A 23,233-nucleotide genomic window follows, 5' to 3' on the forward strand; every position below is an offset into this window, starting at 1 on the left:
TACCCAGGCTGGAATGCAGTGGTGTGATCTCAGCTCACTGTAACCTCTGCCTCCCGGGTCCAAGTGGTTCTCCTGCCTCAACCTCCTGAGTAGCTAGGACTACAGGCACCTGCCACCATGCCTGGCTAATTTTGTATTTTTAGTAGAGAAGGGGTGTCACCATGTTGGCCAGGCTGGTCTCGAACTCCTGACCTCAAGTGATCCCCCTGCCTCGGCCTCCCAAAGTGCTGGGATTACAGGTGTGAGCCACTGCGCCCGGCCGTGTGTACACCTTACTTTCAATGAGTGAAATGTATGGTATAAGAATTATCTCCAATAAAGATTTTTTAAAAGTAAACTTTACTTTCAATGAGTGAATTGTATGGTATAAGAATTATCTCCAATAAAGATTTTTTAAAAGTAAATTACCAAAAGGTTTAAAATTTATCAAACCAAGGTTTTTTTTAAAATTTTTTATTTATTTTTATTTTTTTTTAAATTTTGAGACGGAGTCTCACTCTGTCCCCCAGGCTGGAGTGCGGTGGCACGATCTTGGCTCACTGCAACCTCTACTTCCTGGGTTCAAGCAATTCTCCTGCCTCAGCCTCCCAACTAGCCTCCCAACTAGCTGGGATTACAGACACTCACCACCATGCATGGCTAATTTTTGTATTTTTAGTAGAGACGGGGTTTCACCATGTTGGCCTGGCTGGTCTTGAACTCCCGGCCTCAAGTGATCAGCCCACCTCGGCCTCCCAAAGTCCTGGGTTTACAGGCGTGAGCCACTGCACCTGGCTCAAGGACTGTTTGTTGACCATCTACACAGGCACTATACGAAGTTCTATGCAAGTTATAAAACAAGTGTTAAGACACAAACGCTGACCTCAGATTGTTTATAGTTCGAGAGAAAAGGCATACATGCAGTATCCAATGTCTTGTAACGCACCTTTGCTTTCTGAATTTGCTCCCCATCTTTGAATCTCCTGAATTCTGTCTTCCAGCTATTTCTGTAATGGCTCTGATCTTCTTACCGTATGTCTTTTATTTTATCCTTTAAAAAGTGAACTGTTGCTCCTCAGACTTTGATAAATATCAGCCCCAGCCTGTTACCTTTAACTAATTGAAAGGACCTTTTAAAGTGATAGTGGCATCTCCAGTAATTTAAATTGTGTGGCTTATGGAAATCCATTCATTCAGCAAATACTTACTGAGGTTTCACTTACAAGTAACTCTGGCAAATCACAAGCCTGTTGGCATTATTATTTTTAAGATCATGACAAATATTATTTTGCTACAATTTCGTCAGGTTGCATGGTGCTTGGAAAGTATAGGCTTGAGTTCCTAAATTTTCATGAAAAATATCTTCTGGTAATAGTTATAAGTTAAACAAATACGTGTTTGGTATGGAGCTAGCTGAATTGCCAGTATTCTAGTATGTTGCCATTGTTATGGTCATTAAAACTTTAAGAAAAGAAAGCCAGGCACGGTGGCTCATGCCTGTAATCCCAGCACTTTTGGGAGGCCAAAGTGGGTGGATCACCTGAGGTCAGGAGTTTGAGACCAACCTGGCCAACATAATGAAACCTCATCTCTACTAAAAATACAAAAATTAGCCGGACGTGGTGCCATCCGCCTGTAATCCCAGCTACTCGGGAGGCTGAGGCAGGAGAATTGCTTGAGCCTGGGAGACGGAGGTTGCAGTGAGTCGATATGGCACCACTGCACTCCAGGCTGGGCGACAGAGTGAGACTCTGTCTCAAAAAACAAACAAACAAAAAATCCTTTAAGAAAAGAGAGATTAGCTGGGCATGGTGGCATGTGCCTGTAAGGCCAGCTACTTGGGAGGCTGAGGTGGGAGGACTGCTTGAGCCCAGTAGTTCGAGCCTGCAGTGAGCTATGATCACACCACTGTACTCTAGCCTAGGCGACAGAGTGAGACTCTGTCTTGGAAAAAATAGAAAAGAGAACTTTTGTTTTAGTCATGGTAATTCTGTTAAAGCCACAAAAGGATATTTTGTAAAAGGTTGTAGTTGATTAATTCTACATCCATCTGTTTAGACAGTTTGTTTATCTTATATACCTATAGATATATACATGCACATGCATGTACACACACACACATACATGCTTGTGCCTATATGTTATTAGTGCAGCAGCTAAACTTTTTCCTTTTCTTGTAGATGCATATGAAACAGCCAAGATGCTGTGTGAACAGTATTACCTGGTAGCTCCAGAGCTGGAAGTTGAAGAATTCAATGGTAAAAGAAAACTAATTTTAACCTTACATTCAAAAAAGCTGACTAAGAAGCTCTTTATACCTAAGCCATATTTCAGTGAGATCCAAAATTTTTTCATTTTCTTATGTATTTTGTAAACTTTCTGTGCCTTTGGTCAACCAGATATATTATTGTAAGGAGTTTTTATACAGGAATGTGTAATGTGTTAGACCCCAGAATTCTTGGAACAGAAGTAATCAAGGTAGAGTATGTACAAAGGTATAAATAGGCCGTTCTCAAAGTAACAAATGCAAACAGTCAATAAACATGTGGAAAAGTGTTTAACTTCACTAATCAAGGAAGTGCAAACAAACACAGACAAATGCCTTTTTTTTTTTTTTTTGAGAAGGAGTCTTACTCTGTTGCCCAGGCTGGAGTATAGTGGTGTGATCTCAGCTCACTGCAGCCTCTGCCTTCTAGGTTCAAGTGATTCTCCTGCCTCAGCCCCTTGAGTAGCTGGGATTACAGGTGCCTGCCACCATGCCTGGCTAATTTTTGTATTTTTAGTAGAGACGAGGTTTCACCATGTTGGCCAGGCCGGTCTTGAACTCCTGACCTCAGGTGATCCACCCGCCTCGGCCTCCCCAAGTGCTGGGATTACAGTCATGAGCCACTGCGCCCGGCCAGAAATGCCATTTTTGTCTTTCAAAATGACAGTGATTAAAACATTTTAATGCTTTGAATTTGTGCCCACAAAAATACTTTCTCACCAGCACATATATTTCTTGTATAAGCTTAAAGTGGTATACCCTTTCTAAAAAATGCCAACAATGTTCTTTCTGTTTGGCCCAGTAAATAAGTTAATAATGGTCATATTCTTTGGTCCAGTAAATTAAACTTCAGAACATTTATTATAAGAAAATAGAGGCTGGACATGGTGGTTCATGCCTGTAATCCCAGTACTTTGGGAGGCCAAAGTGGGTGGATCTCTTGAGTCCAGGAGTTTAAGACCAGCCCGAGTGACATGGCGAAACCCCATCTCTACAAAAAATACAAAAATTAGCCAGGCGTGGTGGCACATGCTTGTATTCTCAGCTGCTTGGGAGGCTGAGGCAGGAGAATCACTTGAATCCAGGAGGTGGAGGTTGCAGTGAGCTGAGATAGTGCCATAGCACTCCACCCTGGGCAAGAGAGTGAAACCCCATCTCAAAAAACAAACAAAAATATATGAAAATAGAGATGCACAGATTTATGTACAAGATTGATGATCACAGTAGTTTTCTTATAAAGTTAGAAAACAACCCAAGTTTTCCACAATAGAGCATTGTTTAACTGAATTGTGGTACACCTATAATTTAGAATACTATGCAGCCCTTTCAAATGATGCTTTAAACGAATAATGTATGGGAAAAATTGAGATGTTTTTTAAAAATACAGGCTATAAAAGTTTATAATAGTGGAAGTTCATTGGAAAATATTTTGAAGGATTTATACTACCAAAATACAAATAGCAGCTCCCTGGGTAATGGGGTTACAGATGATTTTTTATGTTCATCATGTGATTGCATATTTATTTACATATTCCTTTTATTTTTTTATTTGTAAATTATGGAAGAGACATGCTCATCACAAAAATACAAATACAGAAATGTGAGTGAAAAGGGAAATCCCCCACCACTTTCTCAGTCCCATACAGAGTATTGGTTTTTGCATAAAGCATGTATAGCTTTAACCCTATTTATAACATGTTTTTCACTTCACCTTGAAGACCTTTGCAAGTATTAATCTCATTTAGAGATTATTCATAGTGTAGCTTACCATAATTTATTTAACTATTTTCCTATGGGTATACATTTAGGATTTCCAGTTTTCCTATATTCCATATAATGAGCTATGAAAGAGTGTGAGAGGTGGGGAGGGTGGAAAAATTTGTGAACATATGAAAGTATTTCTGCAGGTTGGATTCCTAGATGTGGAATGACTGAGCAGGGTGTGAGCATTTACAATTAAAGATAAACCAGGCCAGGCATGGTGGCTCACACCTGTAATCCCAGCACTTTGGGAGGCTGAGGCAGGAGAATCTCTTGAGCCCAGGAGTTCGAGACCAGCCTGGGCAAGATAGCAAAACCCTGTCTCTACACAAAATAGAAAAATTAGCTGGGCATAGTGGCATGTGTCTGTAATCCCAGCTACTCAGGAGGCTGAAGTGGGAGGATCGCTTGAGCCCAGGAGGTAAGAGGCTGCAGTGAGCTGAGATCACATGACTGCACTCCAGCCTGGGTGACAGAGGAAGACCCTGTCTCAAAAAAAAAAAAAAAAAAAAAAAAAGATAAACCAAATTCCCCCTCAGAAGTACATTAAAAATGTATTTCTCTTATAATGAGATTAAACTGTGAAAGGAGTTCAGGCTGCTGTTGAAGGACATGGCCCTTCCATTTGACTAGAAGGCATGAAGTCAAAGCTGCTTTCAAGGTCTCTTGAGTTCTCTGAGAAGAGTCATATCCCCATTGAATAAATACAGTACCAGGACCAAGTGGGCTTGTCTGGAGTGTTCCTGAGGAGAACCATCTTAATATTCTCTCTCTCTTCATACGGACTAGGCAGGAGCTGACCTCACATCCACAGGTAGTAACAAATTGCTCTTTTGCGTGAGTGACAGCCTCCCTCATTCTAAAGGCCAAAGCAGCAGGCCTGTTCTTGCTGATTCCCAAGTGCCAGCCATGTCAGCACATTCTGTCCCCACTGAGGCTGTCATCCTGGGCAGCTCACCCACCAGGAGAGGAGCTTTCCGACTCTCTTTGGCATTGTCTCACGAATTACAGAAGCCCCCTTTCAATCATGTTCTGAAGCCTCTTGTCCTATCACTAAGATAAATGAATGCTGGTGTTTCTAGGTAGCCTCTAGCTTTATGTTGCTTTGGGTAGTGTAGTGATTATTTTTATGTATAATTTATTAATGCTGGAGCTCTCTGTGAACATGATTAAGGAATGTGCTTTTGCCTTAACAAGTTCTGTGTTGGAGATGCAGGTTGGAGGTTGATCCTGAACAGCTTAAGTGGATGCTTTTTTATTTTGGAAGGAGAACTGTCTGGAAATAAAATTCCTTATATCCAGTGCTATTTCTTAAATGCTGTTTCAACTAATGGCATTTGGAGCAATGATTGTACAAAATAGAGACTTTATTATTTCTGGAGTCTTGAATATGACAAACCTAGGCCATTTTTTAAATTGACTTTTAAAAATGTGCCCTTAGATGGAAAATTCATATTCTACTTATTTATAAGTCAGCAAACATCTATTAAGCATCTACTACTTAACAGCCAGCCTCGAGACCCAGAACTAGGAAAGAGTCATGGACAAAAACATCTAACATGGTTTTAAAAGGAAGTAAAGAAATCTAAACTATAATGTTCCCAAAGAAAAATGCAAGTAATTGAGCAAGCCTATAGATGGCTCCTAGAGAATGTTGTTTAAACTGAAAAAGCAAAACAAAACAAAACAAAAAAATCCCACTGTATAAAAGGCGTTTGCCTTTTCTTGAGATTTGGGGTAAAAAGGTTGAATTCATAAGGCTGTTTATGTAACTAATCATGCCATTTGGTACAAGATAAACTGAGCACCCAGCTTGTTCCTCGAGCCCCATTAAAATGACAATAAAGGAGCCAGGCGCAATGGCTCACGCCTGCAATCCCAGCACTTTGGGAGGCCGAGGCGGGCGAACACCTGAGGTCAGGAGTTCGAGACCAGCCTGGCCAACATGGGGAAACCCTGTCTCTACTAAAAATACAAAAATTAGCCAGGAGTGGCAGCGCACACCTGTAATCCCAGCCACTCAGGAGGCTGAGACAGGATAATCGCTTGAACCCGGAAGGCGGAGGTTGCAGTGAGCCGAGATGGCGCCACTGCACTCCAGCCTGGGCAACAGAGCAAGACTCTGTCTCAAAAAATAAATAAATAAAAATAAAAATAATTGTTCTTTGAAGAGTTCAGGATTTAGAATCCAAAGCTCTTGGTTCAGGTGTCCGGTTTCGGTGCCACTTCTGGGACCATGGGCAAGTCACACAGGCTTCCCAAAGCCTGTTTCCATGCCGCTAAACACCACCACCCTGCTAGTAGCCAGGAAATGTTGTCAGGAGGAGTCAATTGAATAATGTATGTGAAAGCTCTTTATAGACTGCTAAGAATCAAGCAAATGTGAGCTCTGATTTATATTATTGTTAATTACTTTATTAGAGGAAGTAGCTGGTCGAAATTACAGCATTCTACCTGAGAGAGTTCATGTAGTTTCAACCTCTTAAGTGATTTTGGGTCATGAGGAGGAGGAAGGACTATATTTTTGAGCATCTACTCTGTATCCCACACTCTTCTTAGTGCTTGGCCTGGGTTTTGGTGTTTCTCAGATTTTCTTCAGACGATCCATGGTGCAAGGGAAAAAAATCGTAGGTCTCTAGGGGTTTATCTGCTAGCTGCTTGAGAAAAAGTTACGTGAACCTTACATACTGCCATTTAGTCCAGTTCACCAGCCCTTTTTTTATTTTCCCGGTTGCTCCACATTCCCCGTGGAATTCCCCCTGGGGTCAGCGGCAGAAGGTAGCCCCCAATTTGAAAAACACCAAGTGATATCTGGTGGGCCTTCTGTAATACTCAGGATGTTATGGCATAGGTGATAATATTCCAATTCTGCTCCACAAAGTTTCAAAGAGATTGAGTGATTTATCCAAGGTCACATAGCTGGTAAGTGAAGGAATGGGGTTTCACCGCAGGTTTGTTTGATTCCAAAGCATGTGCTTTTGCTCAGCCCTGCCTTTAGAGGTGGAAACTCAAATTAGCCTTTTATAGAGCTCTGTTTTACACACTTGGAAAATAGAGTGCAAACATCATTCTTGAGTTTCTCCTAGTTTGGGTCCTTATTGATTGATGGTTTTGTCTCTGTTTTCAGCCAAAGCGCCAGACAAACCTATTCAGGTGGTTTATGTGCCCTCACATCTGTTTCATATGCTATTTGAGTTGTTCAAGGTAAGTGGAATTTTAAAAACATGGAAAGAAGTCTTCATTTTAAATTACTTTGATTCAGAGCATAATGGATTCATTAGATTAGCATAAGAAAAAGGTTTTGCATAACCATTTTAAAAATTCTATTTCTGATATCCTGTGGGTTTTATAATTTGTACACTGTGAGATGAAAAATTGCTGTGTACAGTATAGTTTTCGTGAATATTAGTACATATTGATTTTGAAGCTTAATTGCACTTTAGTGATTTTATGTAAAATCCATACTGTTTTTTTCTTTAGTTATGAGATTAGAGATGCTTTTTAGTTTCCGAACCTGGCAAAGGCTTTATTGGTGGTAGCCAGATCAAAATAAAAGCATGTTTATACATATTTATGCTTCTGAAAATTAACCACACTGGTACATTAGTGGTTGTTCCAGTCCTGAGAGATCCCGCAACCCTTTTATAAAATATTTGAATCAATTCAGAAGATCCAAGAGAGGCAGAGAAAGATGTAGACGAGCTGGACCAAAAGAACCACCCCCCACCACCCCACCAAATCCTTTAGACTCTGCAACTTAAGCTGTTGCTTTTGTTAATCAGTAGCTAATGACATTTACAGTAGCAGTATTACAGGCACAAGGCATTTGAGCTAAAATTTCATTTCTTCCAATGCGTGAAATACTAAATTGAACACCTGAAAAATCAGTTATGCTGATTTGCTTCCAAAAATTAGAGTGCTACTGATGTAATGCTTTAAGGTTGAAATGGGCATTCAATTGTGAACTTTCTCTTCAGCAGCTGTGGCTTTTTCAGAATTTCTTTTTAACCGATATTTCTTCTACTTTTTTCAGCCAAATGATTAATTTTTGTGGGAAGCATGCATCCTTTCAGTTTTTCTGCCTTCTTTAGAGAAAAGGTGCTCTATAAATGCAGACTGATAAATAGGATTTAAAGTGCACAAATCAGCCTCTGCATAGCCTCATTACATGCGATAAAAACATTCCTCTGGATTGAGTTGAATAATTTAAATACCGTAAAGCTAAAAAAAAAAAAAAAAAAAAAAAAAAGAAGAAGAAGAAGGAGAGAAAAATAAATATTTAGCATGTTGGATGAGGCTAAAACTAGGTGAAAAAAAAGTGTCAGAAATTTTTTCCTTGATTTGACACGTTTAGCTAAGCTCTTTAGAGGGAAAAGTGCCATAAAAATCCAACTAATATTTGCCCCCAAAAAAGGGTTGTTGGGTATAAGTCATCTTGCACTTCTTTCTCTTTAAAAATTGTGGTTTGTGATTCGGCAGTATGATTAACAAAAAGATCTTATTATTTTAGAACTCAATGAGAGCGACAGTCGAACTCTATGAAGACAGAAAAGAGGGCTACCCCGCTGTTAAAACCCTCGTTACTTTGGGTAAAGAAGACTTATCCATTAAGGTAACTGTTTTATGCGCATGTATACTTTAATTATCAGTTGTGATTTAATAGTATCTAGACATTGAAAAATCACAGGGAAGAAAATTGACATTTATTGAGTGTCCTATTTGTAAGTTCTGTGCTAGATCCTTGGCTTAAGTTACCTTATTTAAACTTCGTTAGAACCTTGTTATTCATGGAGTCGAACAAGACCTCAACACCAAGCCTGTTGGATCCTACTGTACCATTCGGCCACCTTTGCTTTACACTGTTCACAAAGGAACCATATGTCACTGGGGGATTCAAAGTCCTTGTACATTTTAGAGTAATCTGCTATGTACTTTATTTAATGAACCCATTGCCTCCTACTAAGTATAGATCAACTTCTTTGTTTTGATTGTTAACATTTTGTACATTGCAGATCAGTGACCTAGGCGGTGGTGTCCCACTTCGAAAAATAGATCGTCTTTTTAACTACATGTATTCGACTGCTCCTAGACCCAGCCTGGAGCCTACCAGAGCTGCCCCTTTGGTAAGCATCTCAAACTGCTGCTGAAGGAAAGATCGTAAACACGGGAAGGGGCTCAGAGGGAGCTGCCTCTCTCCCCAGGTTGTCACATTAGTGTAGTTGATTTAGAATGTTGCGGTTTGGAGGAGGGGGAATTTTTTGCCTTGGCTACTTTCTTTGTGAATCCTTTGTACTTCTATCTCCTCTCTGATTTATCTCTAAGAAACACTCCGAGCTGAGTGCCTCACTCCCAAATACAGAGAAAAAGTACCTCATCTTGGTAAGACTGCTACTGGAGTACCATTTTCCACTTTGTGCTACCCTTGGAAGGGGTGGAAGTTACCAGTGGGTGAGCAAAGGGACAGTACTGAATGCATAGCTGCCGCTTGGTCCTGCACACTCTGGCGTGCATACCACAGAGGCGCGAATCATCTAGTGCCTTGGAATCTCCACTGTCAAATTTGTTTATATAATTAAAATGTTAAATTATGAAAACACTAAATTTTTATATTAAATAACATTATCATGAAACATATAGGTGGTGTATGCGTTTTCAGAGCCCTTTCTGTCTCACTCTGGAAATAACCTTCAGCCCTATTAAGGCAGTGAGAAAAGCCTCTGGTTACCATGGTAGCATTTAGATCCTGGTAGGGCCACACTTGCTTCCCCTGCTGAGTGTTTCTAATTGACAAACAACAATTGAACCCTTTGTCATTAAACACAGCAACATATCTATCAGTCTGCAAAATGGTTCAGGGTATAAATTAAGTTTCATTTTAAAGTCCTACCTGACTGATAAGCACATAAGATTATATTTTATTTGTATGAATAAAATCAAACACTTTGCATCCTTTATTTGAGACAGAGTTTGTTAACTCAGCATGTTGGAAACAGGAAATCATTTATATAGGATTCGAGAAAATTCATGAAAGATCACGTTTGAGAGGCATTGCCTTGACTAGGCTCTGGCATGCACTTAAATACACATCAAAAGGAAAAAAGGCAGCACAAACAAATCTAGCACCTTCCCCAGTTGTTTAAAAGAAATATAGATTGTCTCTTCCAGGTCTTAAAATAGCATCTGGAGGAACTGGGGACTTGTAAGAGACTTTTAAAAATTATGCACGCACACTCCCATTGTATAGACGAGGAAATGAGGAAATGACCTTGCCCAAAGTCATTGAACTAATTAACTGCAGAGCTGGTGCTACCCATGTCTGTGTTCTTTCCAGTGTACTATGTGGCCTTTCCTTTTGAAGAAATGCTTCTGCTAGTGGCTCTCCCAGTTAAGAAACTGGCCTGTAATCCTAGCACTTTGGGAGGCCAAGGCGGGTGCATCACTTGAGGTCAGGAGTTCGAGACCAGCCTGGCCAACATGGTGAAACCCGGTCTCTAATAAAAATACACGAAAATAGTCAGGAGCAGTGGCACACGCTTGTAATCCCAGCTACTCAGGAGGCTGAGGCACAAGAATTGCTTGAACCTGGGAGGTGGAGGTTGCAGTGAGCCAAGATTATGCCACTGCACTCCAACCTGGGCGACAGAGCGAGACTCTGCCTCAAAAAAAAAAAAAAAAGAAAAAGAAACTGTCCTCAGCTTTAAAGTGGGCACATGGATATGTACTACTGGAAAACATAATTTCCTCATTGAGCAACTTGCACTTTTACACCTCTGTGCCTTTACACGTGCATTTTTGTTGTGAGAATATCCACCCAGCGAACTCCTGCGGATGCTTTGACCCTCTGGGAAACCTTTCCTGAACCTCAGCAAATCCGAGGTCCAGACCCCTCCTCTGCACTCTGGGAGTCTGGGCTTACACTCACATCTGCATTGGCCTCGGAGCTCTCGCCTGTTCTGTGTCGGACCTGAGGGCAGGCTCTGGGCCTTGCTTGAGCATAGAAGGCAGATTTCCTCACATCTCTTCCTAGAGTGAGCTAGTTTCTTTGCTGTGGTTACCTGAGTCACTACTATAGATATCTCATCTTCACTACTGGCCATATTCAGCAAGTCCTAAAGCCCTCAAATAATGGAGTATGTTCTTTTACCCTCTGCCCTTTCAGTTAGGAGCTACCCTGAGAGAAGGTATCAAGGAGAGATGTTAGAAAAGGGGAGAAATCCATGTAACTTCTTAAAATTGCTGCTTCCAGTAGCTGGAGTACCAGCTTCGATTTATTTAGTTTTACTGTGGTAAGCACTGTGCCAAGATTTGATACTTGTTATATTATTTAATCCTTATAGCAGCTCTGAGGTCAGTTTTTTAAATCATATATTCAGATGAAAAAAACGGTCTCAAAGAGGTTGAGCAAACTGCTCAGAGTCACACAGAAAGTGGATTTCAACTTGGGTCTATCTGAGTCTAAGGCCCATGTGACTCTATGCACATGGTCCCCTGCCCTCCTTCCTTAACCTTGTTCATAGATTTAACCAGAAGTGAGGAAGCTTGGTGTTACAATATCTCCTTCCACACCCTGCCCCACTGCCACCGCAAATGGTATCACATTTAGTTTCGGTTCGTATTGTTCTTGTCCATACCCGAGACCTTTTTTTTTTCTCCCTGAACACCTGTTATTGACAGAGTTCCATGACACAGAGATATAGTAGGGTAGGTACTGAAAATTTTTTTAATCTCTAAAAATATCTGAACTATAATATACCAAAATATTCTCACATTCCCGGAACCTTAGAAGTTGCCTCTCAGAAAATTGTTTTCCTTTCCGTGTTCTCGTCTTGTTACTGGTAGATTTGCACTTAGCACTGCGCTATTGATTTTCACTTCCAAGAGCAGGGAAATCTGATCATGGGACATTGAAATGATGTGGTTTAGTTTTGTCATCAGGTCACATTCCCCTTGATTTGGAATGTGCTTTTTTTTTTTTTTTCTTTTGTGGAGATGGAGTCTCCCTCTGTCGCCCAGGCTGGAGTGCAGTGGCGCCATCTCAGCTCACTGCAACCTCCACCTCCCGGGTTCAAGCGATTCTCCTACCTCAGCCTCCTGAGTAGCTGGGACTACAGTCTCCCACCACCTCGCACAGCTAATTTTTGTAGTAGAGACGGGGTTTCGCCATGTTGGCCAGGCTGGTCACGAATTCCTGACCTCAAGTGATCCACCTGCCTCAGCCTCCCAAAGTGCTGGGATTACAGGTGTGAGCCACTGTGCCCAGCCTTGGTATGTGCTTTTTAAAAATGATAAAACTTTGCTTTTAAATGCTAAAAAGGTATTAGTCAAAAATTAGAATATTTTTATTATTATCCAAACATATAAGACATGTTTTTGCAGGGTGAAAATAAAGAAGTTGTTTGCCATAGAAGAGGATATACATCATTGTAAAGGTTGAGTCAGTAATTTCTTTGATTTAAATCTGAATCAAGAATTTATTTTAACCTTCTCTGAATGGTCATCATATAAAATGTGTTAGCATTTGTGCCTGTCTCACTGTATTAATTTTCTTTTCTCAATAGGCTGGATTTGGTTATGGTTTGCCAATTTCCCGTCTGTATGCTAGATATTTTCAAGGAGATCTGAAACTGTATTCCATGGAAGGAGTGGGTACTGATGCTGTCATTTATTTGAAGGTACTGCATTTTATTTGTTAGTATGAGGCATCTTTGCTTTTTAAAGCTTTAATTTCTAATCACTGATCGAGAACAGCGATCGTCTCTTAGATTCATCTCGGATTTACTTCACTTACCCATGAAAACCATGTTGTGCCTCACCCTTGATTCTATGCTCAGGTATAACAAAATATGAAACGTGGAGGTATAGAAATTAAAATACTGATTTTGGCCAGGCACGGTGGCACATGCCTGTAATCCCAGCACTTTGGGAGGCTGGGGTGGGCGGATCACCTGAGGTCAGTAGTTCGAGACCAGCCTGACCAACATGGTGAAACCCCATGTCTACTAAAAATACAAAAAATTAGCTGGTGTGGTGGTGCATGCCTGTAGTCCCAGCTACTCAGGAGGCTGAGGCAGGAGAGTCACTTGAACCCGGGAGGCAGAGGTTGCAGTGAGCTAAGATGGTGCCACTGTACTCTAGTCTGGGCGATAGAATGAGACTCCATCTCAAAAGAGAAAAAAAAAATTAAAATGCTGATTTTTAAAACCGTAATTTTTTTTTAATTTTTTTTTTTATTATACTTTAAGTTCTAGGGTACATGTGCATAGCATGTAGGTTTGTTACATATGTATACTTGTGCCATGTTGGTGTGCTGCACCCATCAACTCGTCAGCACCCATCAATTCATCATTTATATCAGGTATAACTCCCAATGCAATCCCTCCCCCCTCCCCCCTCCCCATGATAGGCCCCAGTGTGTGATGTTCCCCTTCCCGAGTCCAAGTGATCTCATTGTTCAGTTCCCACCTATGAGTGAGAACATGCGGTGTTTGGTTTTCTGTTCTTGTGATAGTTTGCTAAGAATGATGTAAAACCGTAATTTTAAACTGTGACTTAAAAAACTGCATGCCTATTGAAAGATCTGATCTAAAAGGAGGTAGATTTTCATAAACTGAAGTATTTTGGTCTTTTGTTTTAAAAACTCACTGGCTTTCCCCAAGTTACAATAATTCAGTAATCATAATATGGTTAGATAAAAGGTTCATTTAATAACAAACTTCTCTGTAACACTGTTTTTCTTATTCATTGGTGGTAATTGGACTTTTATTTCTAAACTCTAGAATATTTGTAACTTTTTTTTGAATAGGTAATATAGACACATAATAAAAATTTAAAAGCTGCAAAAGGAAAAATTAGTCTCTCCTCCCACTGGCCCTAAACCACCAGTTCTCTTCAGCGGCGATCACCCCAGGTCTTAGCGTCTTACAGTTCCTCCTAGAGTTGATTCTACATTTATAAATATGGGAAAAATAGAATTTTTCCCACATAAATGAAATTTCAGCACCTTCTTATTTTTTTTACTTTCCAATCTGTCTTGGAGATCTTTCCAGAACAGTTTATGTAGAACTGGCTCATTCTTTTAAATGGTGGCATAACATACTACTGCGGGTCAAGCATCCCTAACCCAAGAATCTGCCATCCAAAATGCTTGAAAATCTGGAACTGGCCGGGCGCGGTGGCTCACGCCTGTAATCCCAGCACTTTGGGAGGCCGAGGTGGGCAGATCACGAGGTCAGGAGATCGAGACCATCCTGGCTAACACAGTGAAACCCTGTCTCTACTAAAAATACAAAAAAATTAGCTGGGCGTGGCGGCGGGCACCTGTAGTCCCAGCTACTCGGAAGGCTGAGGCAGGAGAATGGCGTGAACCCAGGAGGTGGAGCTTGCAGTGAGCCGAGATTGCGCCACTGCACTCCAGCCTGGGCGACTGAGCGAGACTCCGTCTCAAAAAAAAAAAAAAAAAAAAAGAAAATCTGGAACTTTTTGAGCGCCAATGTGATGCTTGTTCAAAGGTCAAGCTTAAAGGAAATGCTTATTGGAGCACTCCGGATTTCAGATTTTGAGATTAGGGATGCTTAACAGGTAAGCACAATGCAAATATTCCAAAATCGGAAAAAATCAGAACTACTTCTGGTCCCAAGCATTTCTTTCTTTCTTTCCTTCCTTCTTTCCTTCCTTCTTTTCTTCCCTTTTCTTCTCTTTTCTCTTTTCTCTCTTTTCTTTTCTCTCTCTTCTCTTTTCTTCTCTTCTCTTCTCTTCTCTTTTCTTGATGGAGTCTCGCTCTGTCACCCAGGCTGGAGTGCAGTACCGCCATCTCGGCTCACTGCAACCTCCGCCTCCTGGGTTCAAGCTATGCTTCTGCCTCAGCCTCCTGAGTAGCTGGAATTACAGGTGCACGCCACCACACCCGGCTAATTTTTTTGTATTTTTAGTAGAGACAGGGTTTCACCATGTTGGCCAGGCTGGTTTCTAACTCCTGACCTCAGGTGATCCGCCCACCTCAGCCTCCCAAAGTGCTGGGATTACAGGTGTGAGCCACTGTGTCCGGCCTGTTCCCAGGCATTTCAAAGGGATACTTAACCTGTGTATGTGACACCAGAATTTAACCAGTTATTGGGAGTATTTATCTTAGATGCCCATGCCTCTAAGTAATGTGATATTTAATATCACTTGATGGTATGTGTTTATAAACCTGGGATGCATGAGACTTTATTTCTTCCTGGGCCCTTTGTGAGACCAATCACCAGGTATAGTAAAAACAGTTGATCAAAGCAGTATGAGCTGAATTAAAATATGTTTTGTTCTGTTCATGTGTATTTCAGTTCTGATTTTGAATGAGCAAATGTTTTCATTCCTTTAAAAAAGCTTTAATGTTTCCTGGCCAGTCTAAGTAAACTACTAAGGTGTATTTTTAGTATCATTTTGAAAATATGTATTAAGGTTTCTGATGTTTTACATAATAAAATTTGGGTTACTATTTCACTTGAGAAAAATGACACTGTGGACCTTTGGTGTATATTTTTGTTTCTCCAATAGGCTCTTTCAAGTGAGTCATTTGAGAGACTTCCAGTTTTTAATAAGTCCGCATGGCGCCATTACAAGACCACGCCTGAAGCCGACGATTGGAGCAATCCCAGCAGTGAACCCAGGGATGCTTCAAAATACAAAGCGAAACAGTAATGTACCACTTTGATTTCCATTACAAAGTATCTGATTTGTCTGAGTAAAGGTGTCCCACTCACTGTTCCAGGAATTCTTGCACTGTAGAGGTATTCACAACAGCGAGCAGGGATTTGGCCTGCCATGAATTTTATTTAAAAAGCAATTAAATTTGCAGTTTGTCATCATAAACGTTACAGGTTGAAAATGAAAAATAAGTTAAAATGATCAATCAAGATAAAAGGTGATCAGTTCATGCAATGGAATAATATTCGGCCTTAAAAAGGAAGGACATTCTGATATGTGCTACAACATGGGTGAATCTTGAAGTCATTATGCTAAGTGAAATAAGCCAGACATAAAAGGACAAATTGCACTTATGTGGGGTACCTAGAGTAGTCAAATGCAGAGACACAAAGTTGAAGGGAGATTGCCAGCGAGGAAGAGGGAATGGGGAGTCATTGTTTCATGGGTACAGAGTTTCAGGTGGAAAGATGAAAAGCTTCTGGAGATGGATGGTGGTGATGCTTGCACAACAGCGTGAATGTACTCAGTGCCACTGAACTGTACATGCAGCAATGGTTAAGATGGTAAGTTCTGGGCTGGGTGTGGTGGCTCACGCCTGTAATCCCAACACTTTGGGAGGCTGAGGCTGGATGATCTCTTGAAGCCAGGAGTTCGAGACCAGCCTAGGCAACATAGTGAGACCCCCGTCTCAGCAAAAAATTTAAAAAGGTAAAATTAGCCAGGTGTGGTGGTGTGTGTCTGTAGTCCTAGCTACTCAGGAGGCTGAGGCGGGAGGATCACTTGAGCCCAGGACTTCCAGGCTGTAGTGAGCTATGATTTGCACCACTGCACACCTGCCTGGGGGACAGAACAAGACCGTGTCTCAAACAAGAAAAAGATGGTAAGTTCTATGTTATGTGTAGCTTATCACAATAAAAAATTTAAACATTATAAAGGAAAAGTTATCAATCACAGAAGAAGTTTCACTGTTTTATGGTAATAAGGAAAATAATCTGTAGTTTTCTTCTGACTACCTACCCTTAAGCTTCAACTCTACTAGCAACAGTAGGGTTCTGCTTCATTTAACTTAAAATAATCCTGTATTAACAAAAAAGCAGTATTTGTGCATTATAAAAAAATAAGAAAACGTTGTCTGGGTGCAGTGGCTCATGCCAGTAATCCCAGCACTTTGAGAGGCCGAGGTGGATGGATCACTTGAAGTCAGGAGTTCAAGACCAGCCTGGCCAATATGGGGAAACTCGGTCTCTACTAAAAATACAAAAATTAGCCGGGTGTGGTGGCACGTGCCTGTAATTCCAGCGATTTGGGAGGCTGAAGCAGGAGAATTGCTTGAACCCAGGAGACGGAGGTTGCAGTGAGCCAAGATAGTACCATTGCACTCCAGCCTGGGTAATAGAGCTAGACTCCATCTCAAAAAAAAAAAAAAAAAGAAAGAAAAGAAAAAATAGAAGACATAAGTAAGCCAAAAAAGAAAAGAGAGACCTCTGTGTTCCCAAAACCCAGAGATTGCCACTGCTATAGCTTCTGTATGTTCTTCCAGACATTTTGCCATTTGTGTATATATGTATTTTTTTGCAAATGAGATTACACTATTCATGCTGTTTTACAACCTGCTTTTGTTTCATTTAACCATCCCATCTTTCCATGTCAATAATCATTCACCTGATTTGTCTAAACCGAGATCTATTCCAGGGCCACATAACACATCTGGGTAGTCTCAAGTTGTTGTTGTTGTCTTTTAATTAAAAAAAAGTTTTGTGGGTACATAGTAGGTGTATATATTTCTGGGGTACGTGAGATGTTGTGATACAGGCATGCAACGTGAAATATGCATGTCACGGAGAATGGGGCATCCATCCCCTCAAGCATTTATCCTTTGAGTTACAAGCAATCCAATTACATTCTCTTTAAGTTATTTCAAAATATACAATTAAGTTATTGTTGACTGTAGTCACCCTATTGTGCTATCAAATAGTAGGTCTTTTTCATTCTTTCTATTTTTTTGTACCCATTGACCATCCCCACTTCTCCTCAGCCCTCCCACTACCCTTCCCAGCCTCTGGTAACCATTCTTCTACTCACTGTGTCCATGACTTCAATTACTTTGAATTTTAGATTCCACAAATAAGTGAGAACATGTGAGGTTTATGTTTTTGCGCCTGGCTCATTTTACTTAGCATAATGACTTCTAGTTCTATCTATGTTGTTGCGAATGACTGGATTTCATTCTTTTTTATGGCTGAATAGTACTCCATTGTATGTGTGTCTGTGTATATATGTGTATATATATACACACACACACACATATATACATATATATATATATATATATACACACACACATACACATCACATTTTCTTTATCCATTCATCTGTTGATGGATACTTAGGTTGCATTTCGTTGTTGAGAGACCATGCCAGTTGTCCTGAAAAAGTATCCTACCTTGATTTGTTTAATTTATTCTTTGAAATGTCATTTAGCTTATTCCCCATTCCCTGTATTTTCTATAAATTGGGAGTTCATTACAAGCTAATGGCGGCTGGGTGCGGTGGCTCATGCCTATAATCCCAGCACTTTGGGGGGCCGAGGTGGGCAGATCACTTGAGGTCAGGAGTTCGAGACCAGCCTGGACAACATGGGGAAACCCTTTCTCTACTAAAAATACAAAAATTAGCCAGGAGTGGTGGCGCACGCCTGTAATCCCAGCCACTCAGGTGATTGAGGAATGAGAATCACTGGAAGCCAGGAGGCAGAGGTTGCAGTGAGCTGAGAATGTGCCACTGCACCCCAGCCTGGGCGACAGAGTGAGACTGTCAAAAAAAAAAAAAAGAAAGAAAGAAAGAGAGAGAGAGAGAGAAAGAAAGAAAAGAGAAAGAAAGAAAGAAAAAGAAAGAAAGAAAAAGAAAGAAAGAAAAGAAAGAAAGAAAGAAAGAAAGAAAGAAAGAAAGAAAGAAAGAAAGAAAGAAAGAAAGAAAGAAAGAAAGAAAGAAAGAAAGAGAAAGAAAAAGAGGGAAGGAAAGAAAGAAAGAGCTAATGGAACATTTTTTGCTAGAATATTCATAAGCATTGTTGCAGAACTACACTATGAGACCCATGACATCTCATTGAGCCACCATTAGTGATGTTATGATTGAGCATAGTTTAGGTGATGGCTGTCTGATCCCTCTGAGTTATAGTTATTTTTCCCCTTTTCACTAGAAAATAATCTGTGTGGTGTTATTTTGGCACTGTACAAATGTATACTTACCCATCAGCTGTTCACCCCAATTGATCATTTCGACCTGTGTTAAAATTAACACAGTAATTTTATTTGGGTTTATAAAAGGATGTTTTAAAAAATGATTCCTTTGTCAATTATTCTCCTATAAAGTAAAGCTGTTCCTCATCAAATAAGGCCATTTAGGTATTTTGAAGTACAGTTCCTCTGATAAGTGTTTAACTCCTTCCTTTTACATTTAAAGGGACAATTAAATTCCCTTCAAGTTACCAATTTTCCAGGTAAGAAATATGTTAAAAGCCACCTTAAATGGTAACAAATGAGTTTATGGCTTTGTCTTTTTTAGTATTATTATAGATTTTTTTACTTTGATATGTTTTAATTGGCACTTATTTTATTGAAGCATAACATGTAGTAATAGTAAAGTGCACACATCTTAGGTTTACAGCTTTTTTTTTTACATCTATATTTCCTCTACCCCCAAAGACTCCTTTCTAGTCTAACACTTCTCCCTCCCTCCTCCACCATATAATTACTTTTCTAACTCTGTCACCATAGGTTCTCTTCTTGAACTTAAGAGGAACACATAGTCTATACCCTTTTGTGTCTGGCTTTATGTGAGATTCATGCATGTTATTATATGTAACAGTCCTTTTCCTTTTTGATGCTTGAATTGACATACCTTTGGCCAATGAGAGCTATTTCCAGCTGGATCCTCTGTGTTCTATTGCCTTGAAAGCGTTTCTTGCCCAAGATGATATCCTAGGTTCATCTTATCCCTTCTGTGCCCGTGTCCTGGAATCAACTATTCTCCCCCAAGGAGTCTTGTTTTTTTTTTTTTTTTTTTTTTTTCTTTTTTTTGAGACAGAGTCTACTCTGTCACCCAGGTTGGAGTGCAGTGGCTCAATCTCAGCTCACTGCAGCTTCCGCCTCCTGGGTTCAAGCGATTCTTGTGTCTCAGCCTCCCAAGTAGCTGGGACTACAAGCATGAGCCACCACACCTGGCTACTCTTTTTTTTTTGTATTTTTAGTAGAGATGGGGTTTCGCCATGTTGGCCAGGCTGGTCTCGAACTCCTGACCTCAGGTGATCTGCCTGCCTCAGCCTCCCAAAGTGCTGGGATTACAGGCATAAGCCATGGCACCCAGCCCTGTTTCTTTTTAATCAGTATTAGAGATGCTAATCTGAGAATTGAGAATGCTTGTTACACCTTTTCTAGGCCCTTTTCCTGGACAGAGCTATAAAATATAGCTATATTTAAAATATATTTTAAATCATAAGTTCATATTGATATTTTATTCTATTTTAACATTGTAATGTTTCTCCCCAATATATTTTAATTGTATATATTTCTTATTACTCTGAAAACCTTGATTTTTTAAACAACTTTAGCATAATGCAACAAAGATATTTGTATACAAATACAGTTTATATAGCTTTGCAATATTGTACCATTTAGTAGCATTGGTCTTCTCCGACAAGTGTTATAAATGATATCCATATGGATGTTTATTTTTTTCTATGGAAGTGTCATGTTGGACTGCTATACAATATTGCTGGACTGGCCACTCATCTCAAATGATGAAGTTTAGAGAAGTTTGGTTTGTGGACACAAACATACATACTCTCACTATTCCCAGCCATGTTTAAGCTAAATCAGCTTGAAATACCTGGATCGTACCAATTTCTGTTGATTCCATTTTCAGTCTGTATGTAAGTCAAATAGAATGTTGAGCATCACTGTGACCAGTTGATTCAAACGGTTCAAACTATTGCTCTGATATGTGGAGTAATTTGAGTAGTGCAGAAGCCATCTTTAGAAAAATGTTTGGTTGTAAAAAGGTGGCTTTAATTGAATATTATTTTAAAGGCAATTTTAAAACTAAGTAGTTCAGGTTGTATGCTAATTAAGTATTAGTCTTAACTTCTAATATGTTATTAGATGAACAAATTTAAGCAGAAAGCAATTCTTAAAATTTTAAAATGCTTAGCCTGACAATTAAAATTGTTAAACTGTACAAATAATCAGTAGAGATTTGGGGAAAGAATTTAGTAAGTATGGTAAATTCACTAGGTATTTATACATGAGAGATTCTAAGAAAATTTATTTTCAAAACAGTTTCTAAGTAAGAGTTTTATTGAGATTAATTCACACAACATAAATTTCACCCTTTACAAATATATAATTCCGGCCAGGCACAGTGGCTCACGCCTGTAATCCCAGCACTTTGGGAGGCCATGGTGGGTGGATCACTTGAGGTCAGAAGCTCAAGACCAGCCTGGACAACATGGCAAAACCCCATCTCTATTAAAAATACAAAACTTAGCCGGGCAGTGGTGGCCGGTGCCTGTAATCCCAGCTGCTTGGGAGGCTGAGGCACGAGAATTGCTTGAACCCAGGAGGCAGAGGTGGCCGTGAGCCAAGATCTCGTCACTGCACTCCAGCCTGGGTGACAGAGCGAGACTCTGTCTCAATAATAAATAAATAAATAAAAGTATACAATTCCATATTTTTTAGTATATTCACAGAGTTGTGCAGCCCTTCCCACTATCTAACTTTAGCATATTTTCATCACCCCAAAAAGAAACCTCATACTTTTTAGCAGTCACTCTATATCTAACCAGAGTTTTCACTGACAGTAAAGAACCGTTTTAAAGTATATGTAAGTAATTAAATGGTCATTCTATTTCTGTAGTAATTGTAGACAATAATTCTGAGATACAGCAAGGGTTTTTGAATTATCACTATAATGAAATGCTCTAAGTCCTGGTCAAAACAGAGGAGGTTGTACTCACAAACTCACTATGGATATTCTCATTGTTTTCTTTGTAGGGACAAGATCAAGACTAATAGAACTTTCTAGAGGACTGAATGCTCTGGTCCTCTCTGTGAAGAAAGATTGCCTTCTGCAAGTCAACCAGAGAGAACTGCTTTCTCCCACCTGCTCTGAGCGTGGCATCATAGTTATTCCTAGTGCTTGAATGTGTATTTTCTCTGTACCACCTGGACTTTCCCAAGGAGCTTTTCCTGTAGCTACTCAGATCTTCCACTAAAGTAGTAACTTATGACATCTTGTTGTGGTGTGATTGATGCCTGTCACCGAAGAGCACTGAGCCTCCTTACAGCTCTTGTGCCCTCGTACTCTCCATCTTGTTTTCATAGCATCTGATGTCTTCAGTCCTTCCAGGATTCTGTGCGCCTTTCCCATTCCAGATACAGCAGAGCGTACTGTTGCTCCTTGTGACCAAATATCATATTTGTCCCAAACCTCCACCTAGGGCCCTGGGACCCTGGAAGCGGAAGACATCAGCTGGCCACGCCCTGATGATTTAGTCCCAGAGCCCTCCGTCTGTCCCATGCCTCCCTCCGCCACTCTATGATTTAGGCTTTTGCCTTCTTCCATCTGATCGGATTCTCATTGTGAGGTTGTGGCGATTTTCATGTTAGATCTTCTTCACTGATGCCTTCATTTTGTTTTAAAATTCATTTGTATATTTCTGTTGATTAAAGCATTCCAAATGTTATCTTAGAATTTTTCACCCAACTGCTTGGTTTCAAAGATCTTAAGTGAAAAACTGCCTCCTGGTCAATACCAAATTTGCACAGAGTGTGAAGTGGAGTTTTTATGCTTCTGTCAAACTTCTATCCATCTAATACAGTACCTGTGTCATATTTTATTCCTTTGTAGTCTTCTAAGGAATTGGAAGTTTCTGTGTGATGCACTTTACTAGCTGTAAAATAGACTATTGGAGGGAAAAAGCCTCTCTAGTTTATTTTTGAAAAATGCTCCAGGTCTTGATAATTTTCATTTTCATTCATCTTAGTTTTAGAATTGTCAGCTCAGTCTGATTTTCACAATCCTTTTTGCTAAAAGTTGGAAGTGGGAATTAGCAGACGATTTGGGATAAGGAAAGAGGAATGATGTTATATTTACCCTTAAGAATAGAAGTGACCGAAGAATCCGGATTGATACCAGCATCCTATATACAGCTCCACAGGATGTGCTTCTCTTCCTGATAATTTTCCATATATATCATCTGTTTTGACTTCCGCCCTGTTTTAATGTCCGTATAAATGTTTCAGTCCAATTTGTAAGTGTTGAGTCCACTGATGTAGAAGTTCTGACTTGTAAACCATTCATCCTGCTTCAGTCATATGATAGTACCAATGCAATTAGCCCCACTCCCACCACCATGGGGGATTGCTCCCCAAGACGAGGTGTGCTTTGACCAGCTGCATGTGGCTTGATTGCATTCCTATTTCTCTTCATTTCACTGGATCTTGTTTTCTTTTATTTCATTACATTACCTGAGCTCAGGGTAGTTCC

The 23,233-nt window shown here is 40.1% G+C and overlaps 1 protein-coding gene across 1 annotated transcript in view; it reads left to right on the forward strand.

Annotated features, from left to right (window-relative positions):
- PDK3 (pyruvate dehydrogenase kinase 3) overlaps positions 1–22,438 on the forward strand; it is a 75,671-nt gene extending 53,233 nt beyond the window's left edge. Inside the window, exons 6-12 of the mRNA XM_010353223.1 lie at positions 2,160–2,237; positions 7,134–7,210; positions 8,517–8,618; positions 9,019–9,129; positions 12,565–12,678; positions 15,539–15,678; positions 21,739–22,438. Coding sequence (XP_010351525.1) covers positions 2,160–2,237; positions 7,134–7,210; positions 8,517–8,618; positions 9,019–9,129; positions 12,565–12,678; positions 15,539–15,678; positions 21,739–21,769 — 653 coding nt within the window. The 3' untranslated portion in view covers positions 21,770–22,438. The remainder of the gene's footprint in view (positions 1–2,159; positions 2,238–7,133; positions 7,211–8,516; positions 8,619–9,018; positions 9,130–12,564; positions 12,679–15,538; positions 15,679–21,738) is intronic.
- Positions 22,439–23,233: the final 795 nt, after the last annotated feature.

The sequence above is a fragment of the Rhinopithecus roxellana genome, chromosome 7 (genome assembly GCF_007565055.1).
Source record: "Rhinopithecus roxellana isolate Shanxi Qingling chromosome 7, ASM756505v1, whole genome shotgun sequence".
NCBI classification, from domain to species: Eukaryota; Metazoa; Chordata; class Mammalia; order Primates; family Cercopithecidae; genus Rhinopithecus; species Rhinopithecus roxellana.